We start from the raw sequence: 26,522 nt of genomic DNA, 5'->3' as shown, positions 1-26,522 counted from the left end.
TGCTCCACATTTAAAGAAATTCAACACAAGTGTTACATGCGGTGCCTTTAAAAGCCTTTAAAAAACAGATTCAGTCTTCTGAAATCCCAAAAATTCAGCCTTTTTTTAATCAACGAAAAATGTCATCACGGAGATAATACTGTCATTCATGTATCTGAGCATTGTGCTTTTGCATGAGGGCATAGTTTGAGTTTTTCAGCATCTTCAAGCTAGCATTCACTGGTTGGTGTGTGTTCATGCGATGAGAGCAGCATGCATTTCTACCCCCCCATCATTATGCTTTTTCTATTTTCATATACCACTCCATAACAAGAACAGGTGTGTGCTATTTGCAAGTCTCCTGACACCACCCTAAAGAAATTGAAACCATTAATCCAGCTCTCCTGCTAGATGAAAAATTATTTGCCGTCTTTTCACCTGTTCCAGGCAATCTCGTCATGGTTTATTCAGATTCAAGCTTTGCACAGTAAAATTCTGTTGAAACCTATTATCTCAAAAGTCTTGTTTTACTATAATCCAACAGTATTTACAAGGAAAGGAGAAAATATCTTGATATCTGCAGACAGACCCATTAAATCAACAGTGCAATGTCAAGATTTTATGGGGATCAATGATATAAATTACTGCTTTTGTTGTTATTCCCAAAAAGTTTACCGCGTGGAATAGTAGCAGTTCTTGGGGTCCACTGTGCTACCAAGTCCCATTGCTTTTGCAGCCAGACTGATACCCAAAGAATGGACTGTTCTTTACCAGATGGAGAAAAAGGTGAAAGTAGATACAGAGAGATGGAAAGGGTGAGCGTGACAGAGGGCTGGGGTGGTGGGCTTGTGCTAAATAGAGGTTGAGTGAGGGAAAGGATATAGGATAGGGGCCAAGAAAGCGAGAGTCAGCAGTAAACTGGGACCTCCCGGCTTCAGGCTTGCAGAGCGATAAATCTTGAAACGAAGAGTGAGCAAAAAGTAGGGAGAGTAAGATAGAGATTGAAGGCACAGGAGGGTAAACCAAAGATCATTTGTTTTAGAGATAGACACACCAAATAGATCTATACACAGAAGCCGGAATGTCAGCCCTCTACTCTCTGCTTCTCCATGATAATGTATGGTGCTTAAGGGAGCGGTCAACAAAGTCACAAACTCCAGAAAATATATGCCAGATGAAAAAGAAATACTAGAGAAGACTGAAGTTAGATGAGCGACTGCGATTTCGCAGATTAGGGGTTATTACCAGCCAGAACAGCAGGGCTGGAATTGTTTTCACCTTTTGAGTCTTGTGAGTGTGTGTCATCATGGCAAAACGTGGTCTTGGAGACACCTACTGTAGTGGGAAATGCCACAGAGGCAGTTTTGAGTATTTTGGCGGGTGTCTATATGTCTGTCTGTCTGTCTGTTGATAGATTTTGTCACTGCAATACCGTCACAACCGTGGAAGATACAGCCACGAAACCTTACAGGTGTGGAGTTGAAATCAAAATGAAGGCCAAGTTCGAAGATGAGTGTGGTCCGATTCCATGAGTACTGACAACTCATGTAATATGGTATTTATGACTACTAAGTCATCATGTAATAATGACGTAATGACTACTGAGTACTCATGGGTCAGAACCTCAACATGTTGACAGGTGTCGCGGCTGGTGTGATACAATCGCAAGATGGTCTCGTTTATTTCAAATATTTATTTCTATGCATAATTCAGCTTATCCTGGAAAAAAGCACCCCTGAATTATATACAGAACATATTGATACATGTTATCATGTGCATCAGCTACTTTAGCTAAATACTTGATTTGTGCACGGTTGCTTGTTGCAGGGGATGGCTGCTCTCACCACATAATTCAATTTACCTAGCCCCTAGTGAAAAGAGTTTCTACCCATGTATGTCATATTCCTGAGATAGATAACAATAGATAAAATTTAAAAAAAATGATAAAAAAAAACTATCCCACAAATTAGGGTTTACAATGATACCTCCATCCTGAGGGCTTGGAGATAAAATACATTTGAGGGAGCTTTACATAACATTTGAGATTAGAGAGCTGGAATACGTTTTCATATAATGGTCTTAAACTCACAATCTACTGTCACAATCTAAGGTTACCGTTAGTCCTGTTGTGGCATTAGTGAAATATTTTTATGAGAGTTTCTGCCATGGTTGAACAAAACCTATGAGTGAAAAAATAGTAAACAGAAAAATAAATAAAAATAAAACACACAACTATGCTCACGCAAGCGACTGCATACAACTGTACTTTACTCCCACCTGTTAGTCACTGGTCTTTTTTGGACTTTGTTGGACTGGTATTGTTTGGTGTTGTGCTATTCACATACACACACTTGGAAAATTTTATTTATCTTTATTTTTGTGCAAACTATTTCTCCTCATTAAGATAGAGGTTCAAGAACACACACAGAAAAAAAACAGGAGGAGGCAAACTTTGGGGCACAACCACAAAGGTCATCTAAAATAATGAAATACAAAGATATAAATAATATAATCTTAAATATTAGGTTACTTTGAAAAAAAAAATGAAATTATATTTCCAGAGCCAAGTAGATATTACAATTCTTTATAAACACACATCCATTTCCATGTAGGTGCGGGAGTATACCCTTGACCAGCCATTCAAAGGACTGAAGCACAACCCACTCAAATTCACACTTATAGACTGTTTTTTTTTATGGACAATTCTTCACTTAGAAGAAACCCACACAGACACGAGATAGCATGCAAACTTCACACAAAAAGGATCTGGCTGAAAAGCACATTCAACCCTTCAGCACTCTCTTGCTGTGAGGCAACGGTGCTAACCGAGCCACTACACCACCATCTACAGGATACATATTATATAAAAACAGTCAGTTACCATCATTCTTTTTTCAGTCATGGCAGGTCAGACTGAACGCTTGTCTAAGGGGACTTTGCTCATTGTAATAACATGGTTTCATATGCATGCTTTGATGAAGCATATATTTTAGTGTACATGAACCCCTGCGTGCGCACACATAGCAAATCCATAAAAAATGGCAACACATGTATGTGACTCAGTGTGCACAGTATTAATGTACTCGACTAACATCACGTAGATATGTCTTCTGTATCTGTTTTACACTTGCATGGAGGCAAAGTGAATTCAATTGTGTTGTTACGGCAATGAAGCAGTGAGGTGTTGAGTCGTGATCCGGCAGTGTGGGACTACAGTGAGAACCAGCAAAACTAATCCATCGTGTAAAAGATACATGTAGGCATTTGCGCTAACACACAAGATACTACACACACCAGTGTGCAGAACACACGTACTCGCACTCAAGGTCATTATACTTATATAACATTATTAAGTATGCAGTGTGTGTTCAAACATTAATAAGCTTGAACAGCTAGATACAAAATTCGCCTTTAAAAAAACTCACACAAACACACAAACACACACACACACACACACACACACACACAATATGCAACCAAATCAGCGTGGAGGAACGTTGACAGCTACACCATGGTCATATTTGTTTCTAAAGAAGCAACTCTTTCTTCAAGTTCTGTGTCCTGTGGCATGGTTGAGTAGAGGAAAAGAGACAAGATAAGTGGAGAGGACGGAGGACGACAGGAAAGCAGAGCAGATAAAGTTGCAATACTCCATTTGCCATGAAATATCCCCCTGTGGTGCAAATACTTGAGGAGAAAGAGGAATAAGTTAACTCCGGATAAGTTTGTGCATCTATGATAAAGATAGTTTTTGTGTATAAGTGCAGAAGGAGACTGCCCTATGTCTGAGACAATATGTGTATATAACGTGTGCATTACAAGTGTGACAGTAGTTGAACTTATATTCGACCTTGTTCACCTGTTTGTGTCTAAATGTTTATGCGCTTGTGCGTGTGAGTGTATTTGTGCTTGCCCACGCAGACATGTTTTGCTGCTAATAGATTATTGATCAGAGTCAGTTTTCAACACCTGTAGTGGCTGAAACGCACACATACACAGACAAAAACTGACTTGCAGTCTCCAGAATACCATTGTTGAAAACAACTTAAGGCAACTACTTCCAAAATTTGTTTTTATTCGTTTCTTATTCATTCATGACTTGAACATGACTGGTAGTCTGTCGCTTGCATTAGCGCTCTGGTGAGACACGTACTGTCAAAATTAATTCAACATCTGATAGTATTCCTTATATATGTTTTATTTCTCTGGTGCCTCTCTCTTCCTGTAGTTTCCGTGCCATCTCTTTTCCATCCAATTCCCCAGGGAATCATAACAGATCCTTTTTCATTTGTACTGAACCCATGGTTATATGGGTGCTCGTATGTGTATGATTGTCTAAAGCCCTGTTTTTCCCCTTTAATGGCTAAACAGACTCTTTTCTTTAACCCTTTCACATTGACAAAGTAAGGACAATCCTTTCCATCAGAGCAAGCCAGATCAGATAGCTATCATAGCTAGCAAAAATAAATGACACTTAAATTACTGGTCTATTACTAGCCTGAAGCCTGATGGTTTTCAGCCCTAATCTAGATCTAAGTTATCATTGCTAGGGGAAACATAATACAACAATGTACTGTCTTATTCTTTGACTCAGGGTTATCAAACCCTGTCTCAAAACTGACCTACATCACAGACAGCACAGTTGTGGTTAAAAAGAAATGAACCAAAGCAAACAAGAATTACCGCCTCGCGGTTGTATTCCTCTGCCAACCAGTCACGTTGCAGTTTACATCCATGTCTGTCCAGACTCATATAATATAATATATATGTAGTGGAGACTTTGAAGGACTTCATTAAAAGGTATCAAGTGTATTTGTAGAACATTATGATGTCACAGTGAAGTTGACCTTTGACGTTTTGGATATAAAATGTCATCCCTTCATCATTATATCCTATTAGACATTTGTGTTAAATTTTGTCACAATTAGCGCATTGATTCTTGAGTTATGGCCAAAAATGTGTTTTGTGAGGTCACAGTGACCTTTGACCACCACATTCTAATCAGCTGATCCTTGAGTCCATATGGACATTTGTGCCAGATGTTATGAAATTCCCTCCAGGCATTACCGATACATCACGTTCACAAGAATGTGACGGATGTGGGGTCACAGTGACCATGACCTTTGCCCCCTGACAACCAAAAATCTTATCAGTTCATCCTTGAGTCCAAGTGAACGTTTGTGACAAATGAAGAATTTCCCTTAGGGCGTTCCAAAATATTGCATTCACGAGAATGGGATGGACAGACGGACAGACAACCCAAAAACATAGTGCCTCCGGCAATGGCTGTTGCTGGCGCGGAGGCATAACAAGGAGAAGAAAATAGCACCAGAAGTGACAAGTATACAGCCTTCAACCCAGACAATTTCTGTTTTACCAGGTATACAGAGAAGAAAGAGAATGGCATGCTGAGCACCTAAATAAATCCACATGTGTTGTTTTCCTAAGTGACCAGTCAATGAAATATATACGGGCATCTCTTTCCCATCTCGACGCTTACTTACGTGTCCTTTATCCAGCTCAGCATCCCCAGCTTGTTATCGCATGGTCATAGCCATTAAATAATGTATGCTCTCTTGCCCCAAAGGAGCAGTGTTAGAAGGAATGTGGCTGCTTCAAACTGAATATTCTGATGCACTGGGGGCTTGAGACTGGTGAGAGTTTTCATGTTTATATTTTCTATAAAGAACCAATCCTGTTAAATAGAAGAAGAAAACAAAAATGCTGTGCGATTCTTCTGTCTCCTTAAAAACACTTTGAAGAAGAAATCAGGCAGAATTTGCAAGATTTTTCATAACTTTTTCAGATGGACTAAAAGTTTATGTAAAGAGTACGTGTCTTACCGGATTCTTGAGGATTTATGCTATGCCAAAAACCAATCAAGTGTAACAATTAGCTCTTGTGGTGTGAAATGATAAATCACTAAGCTTGTTTAGCCGTAAAAATTCCATGCAATTTTTTTAACTCTTTGCATGAACACAATCTTGGGAAGGTTTTTTTCTTCAAACCTTGCTTGTAACATTCTTTAGCGGGGCAACCTTTGTGTTTGCATTTGGTTTCCGAGCTGAGGCTTTAATCAAAATCCTCTGGGCTTTTTGGCTCATTTTCCAGCAGTTCAGTATGTCTTGTGCTTTGTTATTGCTGTGACAGGGATTTCCTGATGTTGGCCTCTCTACAGAGCTCTCAGCCATGTGATGAAATCCCCAGTCGAGTAGCTGCCTCCATAATTACTGGGAATGTTTTACAAGGGTAGGACATGAGAGAGATAAAGTGGATTCTCTTGATGGTGAAATGTTGCATAAAATGGGACATGGGATTGGTTTACAAAGATGAGAGGAGAGTGCGAGAGGGACAAGTGGGTACTGGTCTGAGGGATAATACATGACGGAGATAAAAAGGGCAGAGAGCTAAATGAACCTGTTGGAATTAATTCATTTTCTATAATATGCATTGAATAAGGTGTCATTTTCCAGCATGTAAAGGTTGGCCACAACTGAATTTCTGTTTGACATCACATACCAGCAGCCACAAGAAGAGAGCGACAACTGAGAAATCATCATCTGTCGATGATGACACGTTTGAGTAGCAATATGTGAAAGACATTATGGCTGTAGCCAACCAAAGAAAATCTTGGTCGACCGAAAACGCACTTACTCTTCAACCAATCAATTGGTCGCGGGGAGAAAAAAAAATCTGCCTGTTATGTCTCGATTAACTAAATCAGCAATAGTGCACTGAGTACACTCCAGCTGGTAGCCTTATTAGCCTAAATGAATTATAAATAAACAATAAAAGCTATTATTTGTAGCACATTAAATCATTTTAACCTAATTATTTTATACTGAAATTATAACAACAGACTCAGAGCTGACCAGCGTGCACCTGGCAATATTTATATGATCTCCAATAATAGAACTTTATCAAGAGGTGATTCATCTGTTTGGTCATCCTTTTTAACAAAATGCAGCCACACCGAAGAGTTCTTAGACATGGTGTCAATTATTTCGGAGCCGACTTCCAGTAAACATTCAGTGAATGCTAAACATTAAGTAAGTTAGACCTAACAGTCTAAATTAGGTTGGGTGAGTTCAAAGTTGTGCAAACATGGGTTGTATTCACAGGTGATCTCTCCCTCCTGCTGCTGAAAATAACGGACAAATAGACTGACCAGTCAACGGGGAGATTATAGCCCTAAAAGACATTAAAATGGTATAGCCCAGGTTCTGAGTCTGCATACACAGGTAACAGCAAATAAAGGCAACTAGACTGTTATTTTGCAAGATTTACACTCTGAATTTAAAAGATGGAACTTATGGGAATAGTTTGCAAGGATGGGGCAACACTCAAGGAGCCCAAGAAGAAGACTTTGATTTAAATGGTTGATGAAACATAAAGGAAACATAGAAGAGAAAGATGACTGGGAATTAATGTAAAGGATAGGACAGGAGAGAAAAAAAAAAGTAGGCTGGAACTGGTTCTCAAGCATGGGGAAGAATATATCTTGGAAATTGTTTCCCACAAAAAGAAACAAGATGATATTCAGCAGACAGAAGACATGAGTTGCATAAAATAAGCCATTTACTTATTGTTCTCCATTTTCTGCGAATAAAAATAAATATAATAAATAGTAAATTACACAGACAAAAATGAGTAATATACCAAGGTTTTAATTTACTCAAACATATGTCACGTATGCTACCGTGAGGAGTGTGCAAAACTACTGATTAACAATCACAATGAATTTAAGTACTTAAATACATAGCTAGGTCTATCTATTGTGCTGCCCCCAAGTGGCCAGCCTCAAAAGAGCTCCTGAGATATGGAAGTGATGCCAGCACTTCTAGACTGCAGCATAGCTTTCCTCGAAGGAAGGTGCTGAAAGTGAGGGCATCTTACTAATGGATAGGACGCACTATGGGGGGATACAGAGATAGCTGGAACGTTGAGACAGGACAAACTGAGGTTTAGAAATGATTTTAAAAGATGTATGATTCTTCTAAGAATAAAGTTCAAAATTGCACTTCTTTCATCTTTCTCCACTGTCATTTTTATTTTACTTTTTTCCTTGAACTCCCTTTCAACTGTCTTCTCTTAAATTAATTTTCAACTCTCAGCTGTCCACGCAACTGAAGACCCCCTGCTTATTTACATTCTTGTTATATCTCTCTTTGATCTCCATCCAGTGCTTAGTCCTTAATCTTAGTTCCCTCTGCTGTGTTCCTCACTTTCTTGTCCCCTTACCTCCACATATCTGTGCTCTCCCCATTTTGCCTTAGCTACGGACTGCCTGTTGTCTTGGGATTTCGAGTCTTCTCTTCCTCTCCCTCATTTTCACTGTCTCTGCTCTGTTTCTCAGACTGCCAGTCAGTTTTGATTCATGGTTCCTGTCTATGTTTCATCCAGTGTGTTTTGATCTGGGACTTCATCCTCCTGGAGACTCAGAGAAAGTGTGCTTTGACTTTCTTCATAGCTGTTTTTGCATCATATTTTGTTAATGACAAACTGCAGCACCTGCTCTCAGCACCTCTTGTCTCTTTCTTATCCCTCCTTGTGAATTGTATATCATTGAGTTTACTTCTTATGTGTATGTCTATCCTCTTTCCAGACTTCTGTGGTTTTAAGCTGGTTTTGTGGTCAAGGTCCTATAACACTGTATGGAATAGACTTATGAGTGAGTCTATTTAAATGAACTTGACTTGAATTGACAGAGCTAACACGCTGGTAGTGGTACCTGTTGTTAATACCTAAACCAACCATAGGGGTTGTGTTCCATCAACAGTTTACATTTGCTTATGTGAGGATCAATGACCTACTATTTGCTGGTTTCAACTTAAGCAGGGGCCTCTTGCCTGGAACACTGGATTTCCTAGACATCTTTGGAGCTTGAGGCTCCAATCGTTTTGGTATTATAATTGGCTTTTCTGTTGCACAGTTGTGCCAGGCTGCAACATCTTTAGGCAGAAATGATCTTCAGTTATCACCTCTGCTGTGCCAGACTGACATTTGAGAACATCAACGGGATTCTCTCAATGTCAGATCTATTACTGTCATTTTCATGGCCCCAGGGAAAGGTGACCTCTATGTGAAAGCAAACTTAATCCTTCATGAATTTACCAAGAAGAAAATCAGGATACATTTATACATACAATTATATACATACATACATACACATATACATATACACACACACACACACACACACACACACACACACACACACACACACACACACACACACGTATGTATACAAGTACATATACATTCATATACATACGTTTATCAAGCTTATACCTATGGCTTTTGTGGACAATAAGGTTAGATAGGCTCAGATGTGTGTCCACACCTCTCATCCCATAGAGTTCAGGTGAGCTGCACACACACTGCCTCAACTGTCAAATGTTTGTGCAGGAAAAATTGCTACAAGCCAAAAAAAAAAAAAAAAAAACCCAAAAAAATAAGCAAACCTGAAGACTGAACCTGGATTTAGACATACTGTTTGTTGGAATTTTTGTGCAGTTATTCAAAGAGTTTCGGTGCTGTGTTCAATGACAGCAATTGACCAATTAGAGCTCTGTATGTGTGATTAAAAATGGGGTTATCATTTTATTTAGCTACAGCCAATAAAATGTGACAGAAAAATGACCATGAAAATGATGATAAGGATATTGATATTATATTTACACAGTTGTACTGGTTGTTTGTTAGTTGACTTACAGAAATAACAACTCTCAATTCGGCATACTTCTCTGGCTGTCAAAAAGTTTTGAAAAACTGCTCCTAGCAACCACTGCAGCCGATTCAGAGTCAACTAAAATGTTGTTGGGATTGATATGGTTACTGATTGGTTAGGGCAAAACCAAACAATACAACCCCCTTGTCCACACAGATATCAGCTAATGTGAGCACAATGTCAAGATGAATGAATGAATAAAAAAATAAAAAATATTCTTGTAAAATGGTAATCAATTCTGATTATCAGGCTAAGTGTTCGGAGCATCACAGGTGGATGGTGGGTCATTGTCGTGTCTATGTAGATTTGAAATCATGTTGGTGCGACACTGATTCACAGTTGCCATGTGTTTTAGCCGCTATGAATCTCAACTGATTCTAGCCACCAGTGCCACCTTTCAGGCCTACAGGGAGTGACTGTTTTACACTCCAAACACAGGTGTTCAGTAGAATATTCCCTTAAGGAGTTTGCATGTTTCAGTAGAGACAAGTATTGCAACCGTGAAGGCTTGCCTTTCCTGCTGAGTTAAAAATCACGATACGTGGATGTTACACTGGAGCAGCAGAAAATGAAACCTGGTTACTTTGGACTCACATTCATGGAAATGAAATCCAACTGATTCATGTACACATACACAGAGGAACAGTACAATATGTAATTAAGGTTGAACCACATTGTACCAATGATCTGCAGACTGATAATTAAATCTAATCTGTGTGCCTCCTCAGTGCGGGTGTGTGTTTAATGTCATAAGGCCAGAGCAGTGTAATGCCACACTCCCATCCAGTTAATTAATTCAAATGTCCACCTTTAATTAATTTCACACAGAGGATTGAGACTGTTCCCCTGGAAACAACCTGTGAATTCGTAATACCTGCAAAGAATGTACTGACAATGTCATTTGTATTTTTGGTATCAAATTCATTTTCAATATGAGCACGTCAAAGTGTACTGCTTATATGGGGGTAAAAAAAAATATATCTGTTTAAACACACGGGAGGAATACTTGTGTGTCCATGTGTGTAAGAAAGAAACATGACTCACTGTGTGCATACAGTACAAGCTTTTTTCTTTTTTTTCCCCTTCTGTGAGTGCATCTTGTAAAAAGCATGTCTGCTTTGAACACATTGTCAATTGTGTGTGTAGGCAGATATGGTAGTTGTGTATAGATGTGTCTGTAAGTGTGAGTTATTAAATTCATTACTTTCATTTACATAATACAATATGGTCAAAATATTTAGAAAAAGAAACTGTCATATTACTGGACAAAATCTGTAATATTTTGAGAATAAAGTATGAAAAAAGAGTGCTGTCATGGAATCAGACAGTGATTAAGGCTCAGTGTTTCTTTACGAAATGAAAGGCTACCTGTCATACAGTATGCTGTGCATTACCGCATTGCTCTGTGCTCTGCTGGTATGCTAATATCCCATTCGAACCAACACAGTGACAAGACGTCTGTGTCTTTAGACAAAGTGTAGTGACTGTCCTGTGCACCTGTGGAAGAGCCAGGAAACACAGACCGGACGTGTATATAGTGACACTGTAGTCCAAACACCAGTCTTTTACAAGTAAAAGTAGTAACTGTAGATGACAGTATGGACTTTCAGGAAGCGCAAAAACAGGCACAACTAAACTACTCAACCGGATCTAAGCATAACATGACATTCTGGTCTTGAAGCAACATATTTTACTCTCTTATGACCTTTTTTCTTGAAAAATAATGACTTTATTCTTGAAATATTATAACTTTTTTTCCTCACAGTATTTTGACTTGATTCTAAAAATCTTGATATTTTAATGTGGCCCTAAATGCAGTGAAAGAGTAAACTGAAGAGTACACTTTTTGTTAGTCTGAAAGAATGGTACCAACATATTATGAGGTAAACCCCTTGTCCAGTTACTGGACTAGGTGATGTGCAGTCTTTGTTCTAGTAAAGATACTGTACTCGAAATGTTAGACTAGAATGGACTAAACTAGATAGATTACAAGACAATACAGTGGATAAATTAAACTGAATGAGATGACTACAACAGATGAGTGTATGGTGAAATATGTTCTGGTTCAGGAGAATGCTGACAGATGCATATACGCACATTAGAGTTTATGCTCAACCAGCCTTGGTTATATAATACTATTTTTAAAATTCTTCTTCACTTACTCATCATGCTGCAATTCATGTTATGCGTTTGAGTCAGCGTAGTTAACGTGAATCCCTCTGATGTTAGAGCATCACATTCACTGAACAAATGCTTTAACACACTTCAGTAAATGCATAGCTGTGGCTGTGGAACAAAACATCTCTGTTTGACTGTCCCTTTACCTAATATAGGCCCTCATTTTCCCATTGATGCTATCACTGAAACTAGCTGTGGGCTAAAAGATAAATTTGTCTGTACAAAGCTATCTGCTCGCCTGATCATCATGCCAATTACTGCAGAGAATTCATGACTGCAATATAGAGAGAAATCGCAGTTCTACACTCTTTAAACCAAAGATTCGTAATCCTTCTCTTTGCCCTAAATTGTATCTCTCATATTATAGCTGAAGCCATGGTTGTTACAGACAGTGCTATATAGAGCTAAACATATTGTGTAACTGTGGGTTTAGGTAATAAAGTCTAAAATAAAACTGCACTCAAGAAGAAACCAAGCCAACTATCAATGACCCTGAGTGTGTGTAGTTCACTAAATCAAATGTTAAATGGAGTGCTGGCACACAGCTGATGGCCTTGTGCTCAATGGTTACTACTGCCTTTATGCCAGTAATGCAGTATTTATGGAGGTGGAGGGATATGCTGCGTAGAGCCAGGATTAGTTATGAGGAAGGGAGGGTGTTCAAGAGGTGTATATATCTGTGTATATATATATATATATATATATATATACACATTTTTTTTTTTTTTTTTAATTAATTTATTAAGGCAGGCATATCATTTCATGGTGGTGTAAGGAAGAAGAAGAAAAAGTCTGAAAGACAAATGACTGCACCCTTTTTTCTGTTGGTAAAGGTTTGAATAATAGAAGGTAAATAACATAAAGCACATAACTATACAGTGCTCAGTAATTAATTTTGTATTTTCTCTTTCGTGCAATTCATCCCGACATCTTCTGTGGTTGAGAAAACAGCCTAAGTATAAAACATTACCCCCTGGAAGAAGAGAGTGCTTTGTGCTGTATAAGAGAAAATTCTATGCTATGTTGCATTTACAACATTTTGGCCAATGCTCATACTTGGAAGGCCTTCTATTCGATGCCTGAAACTCCTAAAGGCAGACATACAATTTGGTTTGACAAGGAAATGGCAAGCACATTTTGATGGACTTTGGGTGAAGCAATATGCATTTTAATGACAGCATTATCAAAATTCTTACATTTAATATGGCACGGCATCATGTGCCCTTTTTCTCCAGTCAAGTTTTGTGATGAGGGGATTTGTTTTGGCGTTTGGACAATATGACCTCTGAGACAGCTGCTGGAGGGAGGGATGGAATGATCTTTTGGAGCAAGGGATTAATATTCTTATTCATTTAGTCTCGTTTCCTCTCTCCCCTCAAGGGCCGATGTGACTTTCATTCTCCTGACATTCTGGAAAATGCTGTTAAATGTTAATGGGGACTATTTTTACATGGGTCGCGACCATGTCTGGCACACACGTCCATGCTGGTAACTCACACACCGGACACACAGGAATTTAGACATTTTCCCGCACACAGACAGACAAATATGCAGACAGTCGCAGTCACACACACACACACACACACACACACACACACACACACACACACACACACACACACACACACACACACACAACACACACACACAAACACACACACACACAAACCCCCATACACTCAACTACACACCCTTCTAAGCCCAGTCTTGAATAAAAAATTTATGACCATATTCTTACTTCAAGAAAAATGATCAAATAATCCCCACTTCCCCTGACCCCACTAACCTTTGCAAACCTCTCTCAGTTAAACTTTACTTTCTTCTTTTTATATTATCTTTAATTTAACTTCAGCGGTGGCACTGACTTCTTATTTTATATTTTTTTTTAATGTTTCAGGGGACAGAAAAAGCTTAGACGTCTTACAAGCCCTCTGCATGTGTCTGCTTGATGGAGCTCTCATCTTCTGACGTCAACACGTATTATCACAGACAGCGTGTCGAAGTCATTTCTTTCTGCAGGCTGAAGGCTGGAGAAATTCTCATGTAGTGAGAGCCACCCACACTAATCAAACACACTTTACATTTGTTGGACTTGGAGTGTTCTTTTATGGTTGACACTTTTTGAGCAATAGGAAAAGTAAATATATTGAAATATAACGAAAGAAAGTAGCAGCTCACTTTGTCTCGAAGCATTTTAAGCTGGTGAATAGAAGCTGGGTGAGATCATGTAATAAGCATCGCAAGTCAAGGATGATTTTCTAATAAAATGAGTGAACCAGTGAAAGTATCAACACTTCACATATATTGCCTGAATCCTGAATCTCCACCAAGTACAGCTATGTCATGCTCTAAGTCAACAAACGCCGAAAACTAAATCCTGGAAAATCCTTTGGTGTCAGCAATATGGGGACAGATGTGTCAAATATTCCTCACTACCTGTGACCCACTGCAATACAATTGAGCAATTAGTAGTAAGCATAGCGGTAGAAAGATATGTAGTAAGTGTATCTACCTGTAGCACAGGCAAATACAAGAGAGGCAAAAGAGTCTCTATTGGCATTAAGGACCAGGACAAGTGCAACGAGGCATGCCAAGCAACATTTCCCTTTATCCATAGCCAATTGTCATCTCAGTAGTACAGAGAGTTTAATGTCTCAGTGTACTCTTTGGTGAAGTATACTTTTATATAGGATAATTCACCACACATACTGATATACTGCCAATATGTAATATAAAATTTAATTTGTATCTGAGTCACTCACCACTATAGACTCTTCATGTGACATATCACACCCACTGAGTATATAGATCAAATGTTCCTCGTGGTTGAACTTCCTGTTGGTCTCACTCAATGGATGTAGGCTGCTGGTATAAGCCTGCCTTTGGCCATATGTCTCGCAACATTTTCCTCCCCTTCTGCTTCCGGACTGTTACCGTTTTCAAAATCCTCTTCTCTACGAGAAACAACAACCTACGCGCTGAAAATGGCAAGTTTTGACAAAGATTTGGATCGTGCAATCACACATTCAACATGCATCTTTTACTGTTTTTTTGTGGCGTTTTCTTTACGGGGAAGTAACCATTTTAATGGCAGTGAACGCAACCCTGAATGCAAATGTTCCACCAAAACAAGCCCCCCCGACACCATTTTGCTGGGGCACCATGACCGCATCTTGGGCTTAGTGCCACCCAAGAAAACTGTGATTGGTTTAAAGAAATATAACAAGCCAGAGTTTTTTTTTTCTCCCCTAGCAGAATGATAATGGGTGCAGCCAGACCATTCTCCAGTGCTGACACAGCGCCGTGGAGGTCTGGATATGTGAGACTAACTTCAGTGTGTGCATCAAATTCACATGGTGGCCTTATACAATTATGATGATGGAAAGCGCTGTGGACATAAAAACATGCCAATCTCTATGCTAGACAGGACCACAAACAAAACAAAATAACGTCAAAAAAGCTATTATTCTAAAAGCTATTACTATTCAAAGAAAAACGCCAGCATCATGTGCCCCAGGTGACATGCAATTTACATCAACTGTGCTTGACAGTTGGACTTTGTGGTGTCCTTTTCTTTATCACAAACAAAAGGCATGAATGCAGAGTCAAAGAAAAATTATCTGCTATTATTCTTTAGAGAACGTTGTAAGTGCGGGCTTCCCCGGGTAACATGCTATTAAAGTCAAACAAAGCCACACTTATAACAGGTAGACTTGCCAGAGCGCAACAGTTACGCAGCAATAGCCCTGGAATTAGAGCCTATACCAAAGTCTGCATCCGTTCAGTTACATTTACCCCAGATTGTTTACAATGTTGCAAAGTCAAAATCAATAGGGTCTGCCAAGACGGGAACAGCCTAATGTTCCGTTAGAACTCTCTGCTATTCAATTACAGCTCCAGAGTTGGAGAAGTTTCAGCTAGCTCAGGTCCCCAGAGGAGAAGCACAGAGAAAGTATGAGGCAGAGAGAGGGAGTAATAAATCTAAAACTGACAAACAGCAAAAATAAAGTTATAGCATCCTCCCACCTTCACCAACCCCCCACATTTTCCAGTCCTCCTTGAAGCTGCAGTGCAGGATATGGATGAGAGGAGTTCTTTAATTGTTGCTCTCAACTTTTTTTATTATGTTTCACACACACATCATTGTTTGTCAATCTTTCCCATCTCTTTGGTAGTTCTACTTATCCTTTTATTGGGCTCCACCTCCTAAGACAGCCTTTTTTTTTACCTTGCCTCACTCCCTTTACATGCATACATCTACCCTATCACAACCGTGTGTGCCAGGAATTTTTTTGTTTTGTTTTTTTTTTTGTTCCCCGCAGGAAGTGAAGCCCTTATCCAGGCAGTCTACTGCACATAACTAGGCCTCTCTCCAGGGAGCCAGTATCACTACAGGGGTGAGGGAGAATGACAAAACAACATAGAAAGGAGGCGATACATAGACAGTAATGTCATAGACAGAGGTAGAGGAAGAAAAGGCCCAATGAAAGGGAAAACAGCAACATACAAAAAGAAAAGTCAAATCAAAAAGATAGAGAAGGACAGCGAGAGAGCAGTATAAATGAAGTTTTTTTTGTGCCTCCTGTGGTGGTGATAGGTCATCATTGGGTCCCCATGGGGACAATTATAGGTGTTTGCGTGTGTATTTGAATGTGTGTGCTCATGCATGTGTATGTCACTAAAGACAGGCCTTTGTGGCAATAGAGAAGAGAGGGCGAGATACAGAGTGAACATTGCATCCGCAGTGTGTCTTTAAAATACACCAACACACCGTGAAATACCCTACAAAACATGCTGCTCTAATGTTATTCCCACTGCCTCTGGGTTACAATGGAATCATATCTTTTACATACAGCACATGTACTGTAGAAATCCCCCATATCTAAGGACTGTAAGACAAAGAGAAAGCAATACTCCAGACATACTGAAACTCAAGCACAGCACCCATACAGAGCTTTTGAACGTTCCATTAGTCATACCATACCTGTCCACCAGGTGACAGTGAATAACCCTCCTCTCTGTCAACTGACACCGTAAGCAGCCATCTGTTTGAGCAGCTTATTTGCCAATTTTCCACTAATATTTGCCAGATAGTCTATGTTGCTTTGCTGCCAAAGGAGCTGTCCTCCCAAGACAAATGACAGCATCAGACTTTTCAGCAACTGGCCCAAAACAACATATGCTTACATTCAAATGACAGAGCCCACTAGCGACTTCGTTACTTATGACGGAAGCAAAGGAGGAAGTAAGTTGATGTCATTATAGATGTAGGGAGGAGGTGGGGGTGCATGGGCGGGTCAGGCTTTAACGTGGGAATGACCACGATCACCTCCCGACCTCAACCACGTGTTTCTACTGTAACCATGATGATGAAGTTCCCGTAACCTTTGCAAAGTACTTATTTTAACCCAAACGATTTTCTTTCCACAAAACTAACTTGGAAGGCACAGACAAATGATATTGTCCTCTCAGCAGGGGCATCATTTTGTCATGTAATTTGGAGGATGTTTAGTGCCAAAGTGTTCCAGCCACTTCTGCTTAACAGCTACTGTACCTGTAACCCTGCTTCAAACCTGTTCAAACTGCCAGTTGCTTATCCTGCCTGCAAATCTGTTTGTTCACTTGATTCAGACCTGCTTTTGATCAACCAGCCTGTACGATCAATCAGTAAAGCGCCTTTAGCCCAGCCTGTTATGTTTGTATCCACACCTTTTTGTTGATCTCCGCCACATTTGTTACAATATATTCTGTCTACAAGGTGTACCTTGAATTTTCCATTGAGAATGTGAGTCATCTGTCATACACCATGTGGCTCTACCTTTTTTGTCAGAATGCATCTAGTGTGCTGTGTCTGATATCTTCCAAGTCCCGGCTTGTGATGCTGCTCCCAGGACTGGCAGAGATTTTGTCTCTGTGTCTCAGTCTCTGTGCACATAATCAGTTGATTTATTAGAGCTCATACTCAAACTACACAGTAATATCAATTTACCTGTAAGGTAGATAAAACAAAACGAAACCATAATTAACCCATTCGACCCGTCCAGCAGATATGGAAGTTAAGGCCATCATGTAAGAAAATGTGAAATACAATTACGACTCTAAATATATAAAAATGCCTCAATTTATGGTACACATTCTGGTGTTAAACCTGCTTTCTTCTACCAGTTAGTTTCTCGATTTCTGTCTCTCAGCCCTCGTTTTACTTTTTGTTTCAGTCACCTTTTCTTGTATCTAAAGTTTTTCTTTCCCATTTAGGTTTGTTTGCCTCTCTCTGTCCACTTTATTTCCTTTTGACCTATTTTCCTTGTCTTTCCCTTCCAGTCCTCTCAACAGTTATCTTCTCTCTACTGCACCCCTTCTTTTTCCCTCCCACCCAGCCAATCACTGTTGTTGTCAGTGTGTCACTGTTGTTGTTGTTAGCGTGTGGTTTATATGTAGCATTCTGTATTTAGCTCTCTCTGGGAGCCACAGCGTTCCACTTACCTCTCCCACAAAGCGCTTCTAGGGGATGGCCCCGATTATGCAAAATGTGTTTGTGCGTGCCTGTGTATGTGTGTTTGTGCATGTGATGTTTTTGAATAAGGCATAATACATCTGTGTGGGAGGGGTGTCATCTTCATCCTCTCCTACATCTCTTTACATACTAAATTGTATTATCTCAAAATTTTAATTTAAAAGAGCTTAAACCTTTTTCCCCCTATTTTTGGGATGATAAAAGTGCTCTTACACTCTTGTTAATGTCGACACCAAACCATTATCCCAAAAAGATCAGGCCCATGGCAAAAGGTTGTGGTCAGATAGTGAAGAGTAAACCTACCTAACCCACCACACCTCACTTTTATCTGAAGAATAGAGTTTATCACCTTTTTGGAAATCTTGACGGAGAACCTTAGCACAAATCCTACTAAGTGACATGAAAGTGACATAAGTTACAATGTGGTGGGAAAAAAAAAGAATGAAAAGAAATCTGGTTTTTCTGTAATTACAGTCATTAATATGAACACAGAAAATATGTGAAACTGATTGGTTGGCAGATGTTAAAATCCTGAACATAAGTAAATATTCATTGGCTTCCACACACACAAAATTTCAATATCTGTTCAGAATAAATATTAAAAATAAAGTTTTGAACGGAAAAATATCAATAGATACTAATAGGTGCATACAACCCTCATACACAGACATACATACATAGATAGGCACAGGCACACACACACACACACACACACACACACACACACACACACACACACACACACACACACACACACACACACACACACACAACAGGTATCACACAGAGTAAGGCTTTTAAAGGAGGCAAAAGCACAATATGTAAAAATACATATTATACAGTGGCTAAAGTCGCCATTTTACAGTGATAAAGAGTCCTGCTAGCTCCAAATATCTTCCATTTCAGTATTACTGTGGCCACTGTGCTCCTGGGAACACACAAAGCTTTAGAAAAGGCTTTATACCCATGCCCATACGTTCGTAAATGATAGATTTTCAGTTTACTTTCAATAAAGCTGCAAAAATTTCCAAAAACATGTTTCCAGTCTGCTACTGAATTTAGACTGATGGGCAAAAATTGCAGTTTTATCCATTTAAATTAAATTTACAACACTTTGTATATATTTCTTTCTTTTTAAGTTACTGGTTGTAATGTTTTGTTTTTAATGGTGACATACAGATACAGTACAGAAAACAATAAAGAAAATGATATTTTGTGTGGTCAAGCATTACTGTAATACCGTCCACAGATTTAAAAAGCTGAGCAGGGCAGAGATGATCTACATGAAAGAAAAGTCTCTGAAGAAACTTTGTGGTGATCACAATCACACAATCCCAGGAATTTGTCACATTTGTCTCAGTTAAATAATTTCAAGGTTTAAAGTCAGGCATTAGTATATTATTCACTGCCATCTTGAAAGCAATGCACTGGGCTGAAATTCAATCGTGTTCATGTTGATGTGACCGTGATTCTGCATTTACTGTATGTCCCATGGGTAATACCCGTTCACTGAGAGGCAATGCATGCATAAACATACCATTAATATAAGCTTTCAGATGATGAATAGTGACAGGGGAATGTGCAGATTGACTCCAATTTCTTCGACATCACTGAAAATATTGGAAAAAAGGTCTCCATCATACAAAACAATTCAGTGAGAATTTTATTGCAGTTACTTTAGTTTTTAGGTTTACAATTCCATTCTTCAGTGGAAGTTGCACAACTGGCAGTGTTAGAAATGTTTGAGAGCTTGAATCCTAACACGTTTTATATTTTACTTTATTTTACATTTGAACTGTTCTTTACCTCTGACTTGTGAGGCTGATTACAGGAATTTGACTGACATATCTTCAATGAAAAAAAATTTACAAAATGTGCAGAAACCAGCCACAGAGAAGGGGAAAAAGAATACAGCAGCAACAGCCAAAGTAGTTAAAAGCTGATGCATGCTGCTATTGAAAGTCAGGAGGAGCTGCATCCATAGTATACAAGTGCTCTTCATAGCTCTCTGGGTTATCTTGCCATGCTTTTGCAACAATGTAGATGCAAATCTATGAAAATGTTCTTATGTCATCTCAGCCTTTTCCACTGCCCTCCACTGTCCAGTAAAGTAGTATAAAATGTTAGCAACATTTTAGAGATCTCAGTTTGAAGCAGTTTCTCACTTATCTATTCCACTCATAACTGTGTCTCCACAAGAGTGTTTATGCTCCTGTTATCTCCTCTTACAAGCCTTTCTTCTTTTCCTCTTTCCTCGCTTCTCTTCCATAGTTACTTTTTTTCCCTAATCAATCTTCAATTGTTGTACAACACTTTTTGTCCCACATCATTCCTTCTTGTCACAGCTGATCATCTCTCTCTACTCTTATCCTTAATTCTCTCTTACCTTTTTTTTCTCTCCAGGTATCTTTTTCTTTCTCTTCTTGCGTTTTTATCTTAAACATTCTCCTGTTCTTTTATCTTGCTATGATCTCCCATCCTCTATACTGTGCTCATTTGTATATCAGTATATCCTCCACCAGAGCTCCACATTCCTCCTGGTGTTATTCCTCTCTTTTTATTTTCTTTCTCTCAACACTACTTATTCTAGTTTTCTCTATTTCTTTGACTATGGTCATATTCCATACACTTACCAAGCACTTGATTTGGAACACCATACTAATGCTGGCTAAGGCCTCAATTCTTCGTGGCATGGATTTCACAAGACGTTGGAAACGTTCCTTTGAGATTCTGCTCCTTGCTGACATGACTGCATCACATCATTTCTACGTATTTGTCAGCTGCACATTCATGCTACCAATCTCCTGTTCTACCACATCCCAAAGGTGTTGTATTGGATTGAGATCTGGTGACTGGGGAGGCCACTGACGTACACTCAACTCATCGTTATGTTCATGAAACCAGTTTGAGACGATTTTTGCATTGTGACACGGTGCATTACCGTGCTGGAAGTAGCCATTAGAAGATGGGAAACTGTGGCCACGAAGGGATGCACATGGTCAGCAACAACGCTCAGATAGGCTTTGCCATTCAAACCATGATGATTGGTATTAAGGTTCTTAAAGTGTACCAAGAAAACATTCCCCACACTTACACCACCAGCAGCAGCCTGGACTGTTGACACAAGGCAGGTTGGGTCCACCAAAGTCTGACTCTACTATCTGCACCCACAGATCTCTGTTCTTGGTTGATTGGAGTGGAACCTGATGTGGTCATCTGCTGTTGTAGCCCATCCCCCTCGAGGCGGCCGCTCACTGGATGTTTTTTGCTTTTTTCACAGCTCTGAGTAAATGCTAGAGACTGTTTTCTTGAAAATCCCAGGAGATCAGCAGTTTCAGAAATACTCAAACCAGCCCTACTGGCACCAACAATCATGCTACCGTCAAACTCACTGAGATCATAATTTTTTCCTATTCTGATGTTTGATGTGAACATTAACTGAAGCTCCGGACCTCTACATGCATGATTTTATGCATTGAACTGCTGCAACATGATTGGCTGATTGATTAATTCCATGAATACACAGGTTTACAGGTGTTCCTAATAAAGTGCTCAGTGAGTTTATATTATATAAAGTATATACAATCATATGTGTAGAATATACAGTATTCTTGACAGTATGTTAGAACAATTTATCATATTATGTCATAAAATAATATTCTTTTCCTGTGTTTTATGTTGTGATTCATTTATATTCTTTTATTCAAAAATATCATATCCCTTTTGCTGAGAAATTTTCCAACCAGTCAAAACCAAGAACAGTGTTGTCAAGCTCACACTAGAAGCACGCTATGCTGCGTGTGTAAAATTTTAAGCCGGGTATTAATTTTCTGCACTTCACACTGAAATTATCTAGCACTAATATGCAAATGGGGTTTCAGGTTCCACCACATGTTCTCCTAATACAGAAAGTGGAAGAAGAAGCAAATATGCTTAACTACTATTAGGTAATCTATCCCATCTATCAAATAGCATCGGTCCAAAAACAGGAGGGATCATAGGAAGAAACATTAGCTTTATTAAAGGAATAGAACCTTTCCAAGCAATGTAGGATTTGGTTTTATAATAATTTATCATCACACATTTTCTTTTTAGTTTTAAAGTACTGAAAAACAACACCACAGCTGTATGGAGTATTATATCTTTCATAAATTCCCTGTCCATCAATTGTCCTATATCTTTCTATCCTACTCCATCACACCATTAATATCCTGTTGTGCAACTTAAATCTCACTCCCTCTACACGTACACACACACTCATACAATGTGTTTACGAAACTATTAAAGTCAGTCCCCCACGTTTACTCACACACACACACACACACACACACACACACACACACACACACACACACACACACACACACACACACACACACAGTGTCACATTGTCCAATATACAGTGAAATAGTTGCCTTAGCTGATGGAATCGATGATGTTTCTTTGATTAATGGAGATATGGAAGAGTGCTGGATTGTATGTACTGCTATAACATGCCACATATATGACAAATAGAAGAGGGGCACAAACATCAGATTTCTGCTCATCCAGGATTTGGAACATAATGGCGCGCACACACACACACACACACGTACACGTACACACACACACACACACACACACACACACACACACACACACACACACACACACACACACACACACACACACACACACACACACACACACACACACACACACACACACGCATATACACATACCTACATATGGACATACAGTATGTGTATCCTCACCGCATAACTTAACCAAGGACACATACAATACCATATGCAGTACAGTACAGTATAACAGATACTGAAAATATATTAAAAAAGGTCAACCTCAAAAGATTGAATTGATTGAAGGATGACCACATTTACAACGAAGTACATACACATGAAAACACAAAAACACAAAAAGTATAGTCAAACCATACATTTGTTTTTGTTCTATAGTGCAGTATGATTTTCTTTGAGATATAGAGGCACTCCCATACACAAGCACAAAGACTAACACACAGACATGAGGTCTTACCCTACGAGACTGGATCTCTTTGACGTATAAAGGCAGTAAGAATTCGGACACTCCCTCCAATCGGACACCCTCCTTTGTCACCCGGAGATTCCCCATACCATCCTAAAAAGACAAAGAGATATACAGAAAGAGAGAGAGAGAGAGAGAGAGAGAGAGACAGAGAGAGAGAAAGAGAGAGATAGCAATTCAGTGGTTATTCAGAGAACAAATGACAAGTCAAGTGAAAACAATCTAAATTAATTGGCGCATATACCGTTGCCTCATCTCGAGAGAGAGAGAATCCATTGATTTACTTTGCTCATCTACTTTCTGATGAGTTTTCTATTAGTCATGTTTATAAGTGATACTAGAATCTATTACTAAAAGAGTCACAATATATTATCCATAGTAATACGCGCAGGTAAGGCAGAAAACAGTGGTAGGATACAATTGCCAAGTTATCAGTTATTGATACAAGTATGTAATCATGATTCCTTTATATAACTTCAGGTGTCAGATTGCTTCATTTAAAACATTTGAGTTCTCATGTAAGTGTAGATTGACTGATTGCAAAAAAGGCCATTTTAAGCATTTAAAATTAAATCTACAGCAAACTTTAGCGTGCGGAAGTGAACAGGTCTCAGTACTTTCTGAAACCACTGTATGCTCCATATATGTTAAAAAATATTTTTTGAGTGCTTTTCATAATTAAATCCCTGTCTTTTCTATTCCTGTAAAACAATGATAACTCATTTTGAACTCAGGGGCATATACTTAAATGTATCCATATACATAAATGGATCCAATTAAATCTTATTTTGGATGACTAGCTTACCCTGTCCATCATATAAAACCACACTTGACTGTAAGCTGTAAGCTTATACTGTATCATGGGCCAGAGGTGTGTGTTCAGATGTTATTCAGTGTTTCCCATACATAGGCTCTACTTGGGCAGCCCGCCCAGGTAGATTTAGACCGCTCAGGTAGATAAAATTACTCAGATTTAACTTATGTAAATCTTAAAATAGAATGCCTTATTTCACTCCTTTTAAACAAACAAATTTTTGGCCATACATTTGTCTGAGTTGCGTGCGCTTTAGTAACTGATTGGGGACTAGGACTTTTTTGTGCGCGGCTGCCTAGCTAGTGTCTACCTATAGCCTGCATGTGAGGCGTTTAGGGAACATCTGTAAATTGTAACTACAGAAAATAACCTAGGTTTCATTCTCCCCCTTTAAATGGCATGACTCTCTGCATCGGTCACACGCCACACCGCCCATCACCACAAGTAAATTCTATATATATATATATATATATATATATATATATATATATCACCATGAATGTCAGTATTCAAAGGTTGGAAAGTCCACTCCCTATTGTAAGAAAGAAGGAAATGCAGAAATGTAGTCTTTGGTATAGTGACTCACTTATCGCCTCTTGAGGTACAAAGTGATATTACAAGACGGGACGAGATGAAACAGGCCAGGGCTAACCAATTAGCATGCTAACTTCAGTAGATATCTGGAACACAATACACAGACATGTTTTATATCAAAACTGCTATTTCTTCAAAATCTGTTGATAATATTAGTTAACTTTTGAATGTTTTAAAACAAAATACTGAAATATTGCCCCTTTAAGACATCTACACTTTTTAAGGTCTTGGGTTTAGACATATTAAAATGAGTTCAGAGCTTTTAAGGAACTCTAGATACCCAGTAGTACTTATTAACATTAGTCATTGATGAGCAGTGTAATATTGATGTGAGATGGGAATATCATGTATTCACACAGGTCTACTTCATCCACAGCTGGATCCTGTTTTATAGAGAACATTCCTAACAGTCTACAAGGAATATATTTTTAATGTCAGCATTTGATTAGTAATACATTTATTCAACCGCAAAGAGTATCATACATAACTGTTGCATCCCAAAAACACAGAAAGGAAAGGCACACCATAAGGGACTCATAATAGCTGTAGTTTTGAAATGCTAACAAGATATTTGTTTTAATCTTCGTCAAAACGACAAGGTGCTGAAATTTTTAGATAACCATTTAGATTACATTGCAGACCGAAAACCCCAGGAACACATTTTAGCTTTCAGAAAGACAGATGACAGAAAACCCTGTTGAGAAAACCCATTGAACAAGTGGAACGGAGGTTACCTAGGGAAAGTGGGGAGGATGTTGGCTGTCTATGGGGAGCCTCTTCAAACAAAAGGTCCATGTACTAAAATCAAAAATTACACATTTTAAGCTAAAAAAACCTACTTACATTAAAAAAGGTTTATATTTGAGTACATGCCCATTTATTTTTTATACCTTTAGTTTAATTTTGCATTGCCTGAACTAACAAAAAACCTCTTTCCCTATGTACCAACATTATTAGTAAAAGGAAAATTAAATTTAAAAAAACATGACGTTTGTTAGTTTGTAATCCACTGCTTTAAAAAGGACTATAGGCCTTTTTTTTTACAATTTCAGAAAAGGAAAGAAAAACTATCTAAAAACTAACTAGACTTTGAGCTCTGTAAAGTTATGTAAAGCACAATTATAGGTTGTGAGCTTTACCAGACTATTTCTGATAAGCTGGCCGGCTCTCTGTGATAAAAATGGCTTTGTGCCGGTTTATGATCAGTTGTGCGGCAGTTTACAGTATCCACACAAGTGAACACTCGAAAAATTGTTGGATCAGACTTACATGGTAAGATTAAATTCCTTTCAAAAAGCCATGCAGGGTATTAGGATAGTGGGGGCTCATACAGAGCAAAGAGGCAGCTACCACACCATGTCAAATCGATGCTTAGGAGAGTGACAGTGCAAAGAGCATAGCAATGCAACAGCTGCTCTGACTGTGGAGTTGGTCAGAGTTTGGTGAGGCGTCCGGGTATTGTAGTAGATGTCATGGAAAATAACTTTCACAGACACTGATGTCAGTGCCCTGTTTAAGTAATCAGCTGAGCTGATAAGACATCAGCTGTAATCACTAATAGAATGGAGTCGGAGGGTTTTCATTTAAGGGAAAAATAAACATAAACAAAAAAACATTATATTAGGTAAGGCAGTTTTATTTCTTAAAAAAAAAACAAAATCACAAAAAGA

The 26,522-nt window shown here is 38.8% G+C and overlaps 1 protein-coding gene across 2 annotated transcripts in view; it reads right to left on the bottom strand.

The window, feature by feature from the left end:
• LOC120800623 (zeta-sarcoglycan) overlaps positions 1-26,522 on the bottom strand; it is a 262,590-nt gene that overhangs the window by 85,803 nt on the left and 150,265 nt on the right. For both annotated transcript variants that reach the window (XM_040146854.1, XM_040146853.1), the window contains exon 3: positions 23,436-23,537. In XM_040146854.1, the coding sequence (XP_040002788.1) occupies positions 23,436-23,537 (102 nt within the window). The remainder of the gene's footprint in view (positions 1-23,435; positions 23,538-26,522) is intronic.

The sequence above is a fragment of the Xiphias gladius genome, chromosome 15, assembly GCF_016859285.1.
Source record: "Xiphias gladius isolate SHS-SW01 ecotype Sanya breed wild chromosome 15, ASM1685928v1, whole genome shotgun sequence".
NCBI lineage: Eukaryota > Metazoa > Chordata > Actinopteri > Istiophoriformes > Xiphiidae > Xiphias > Xiphias gladius.
Note: the sequence above shows the minus strand (reverse complement) of the source record. Positions and strands in the feature narration are given on the sequence as shown.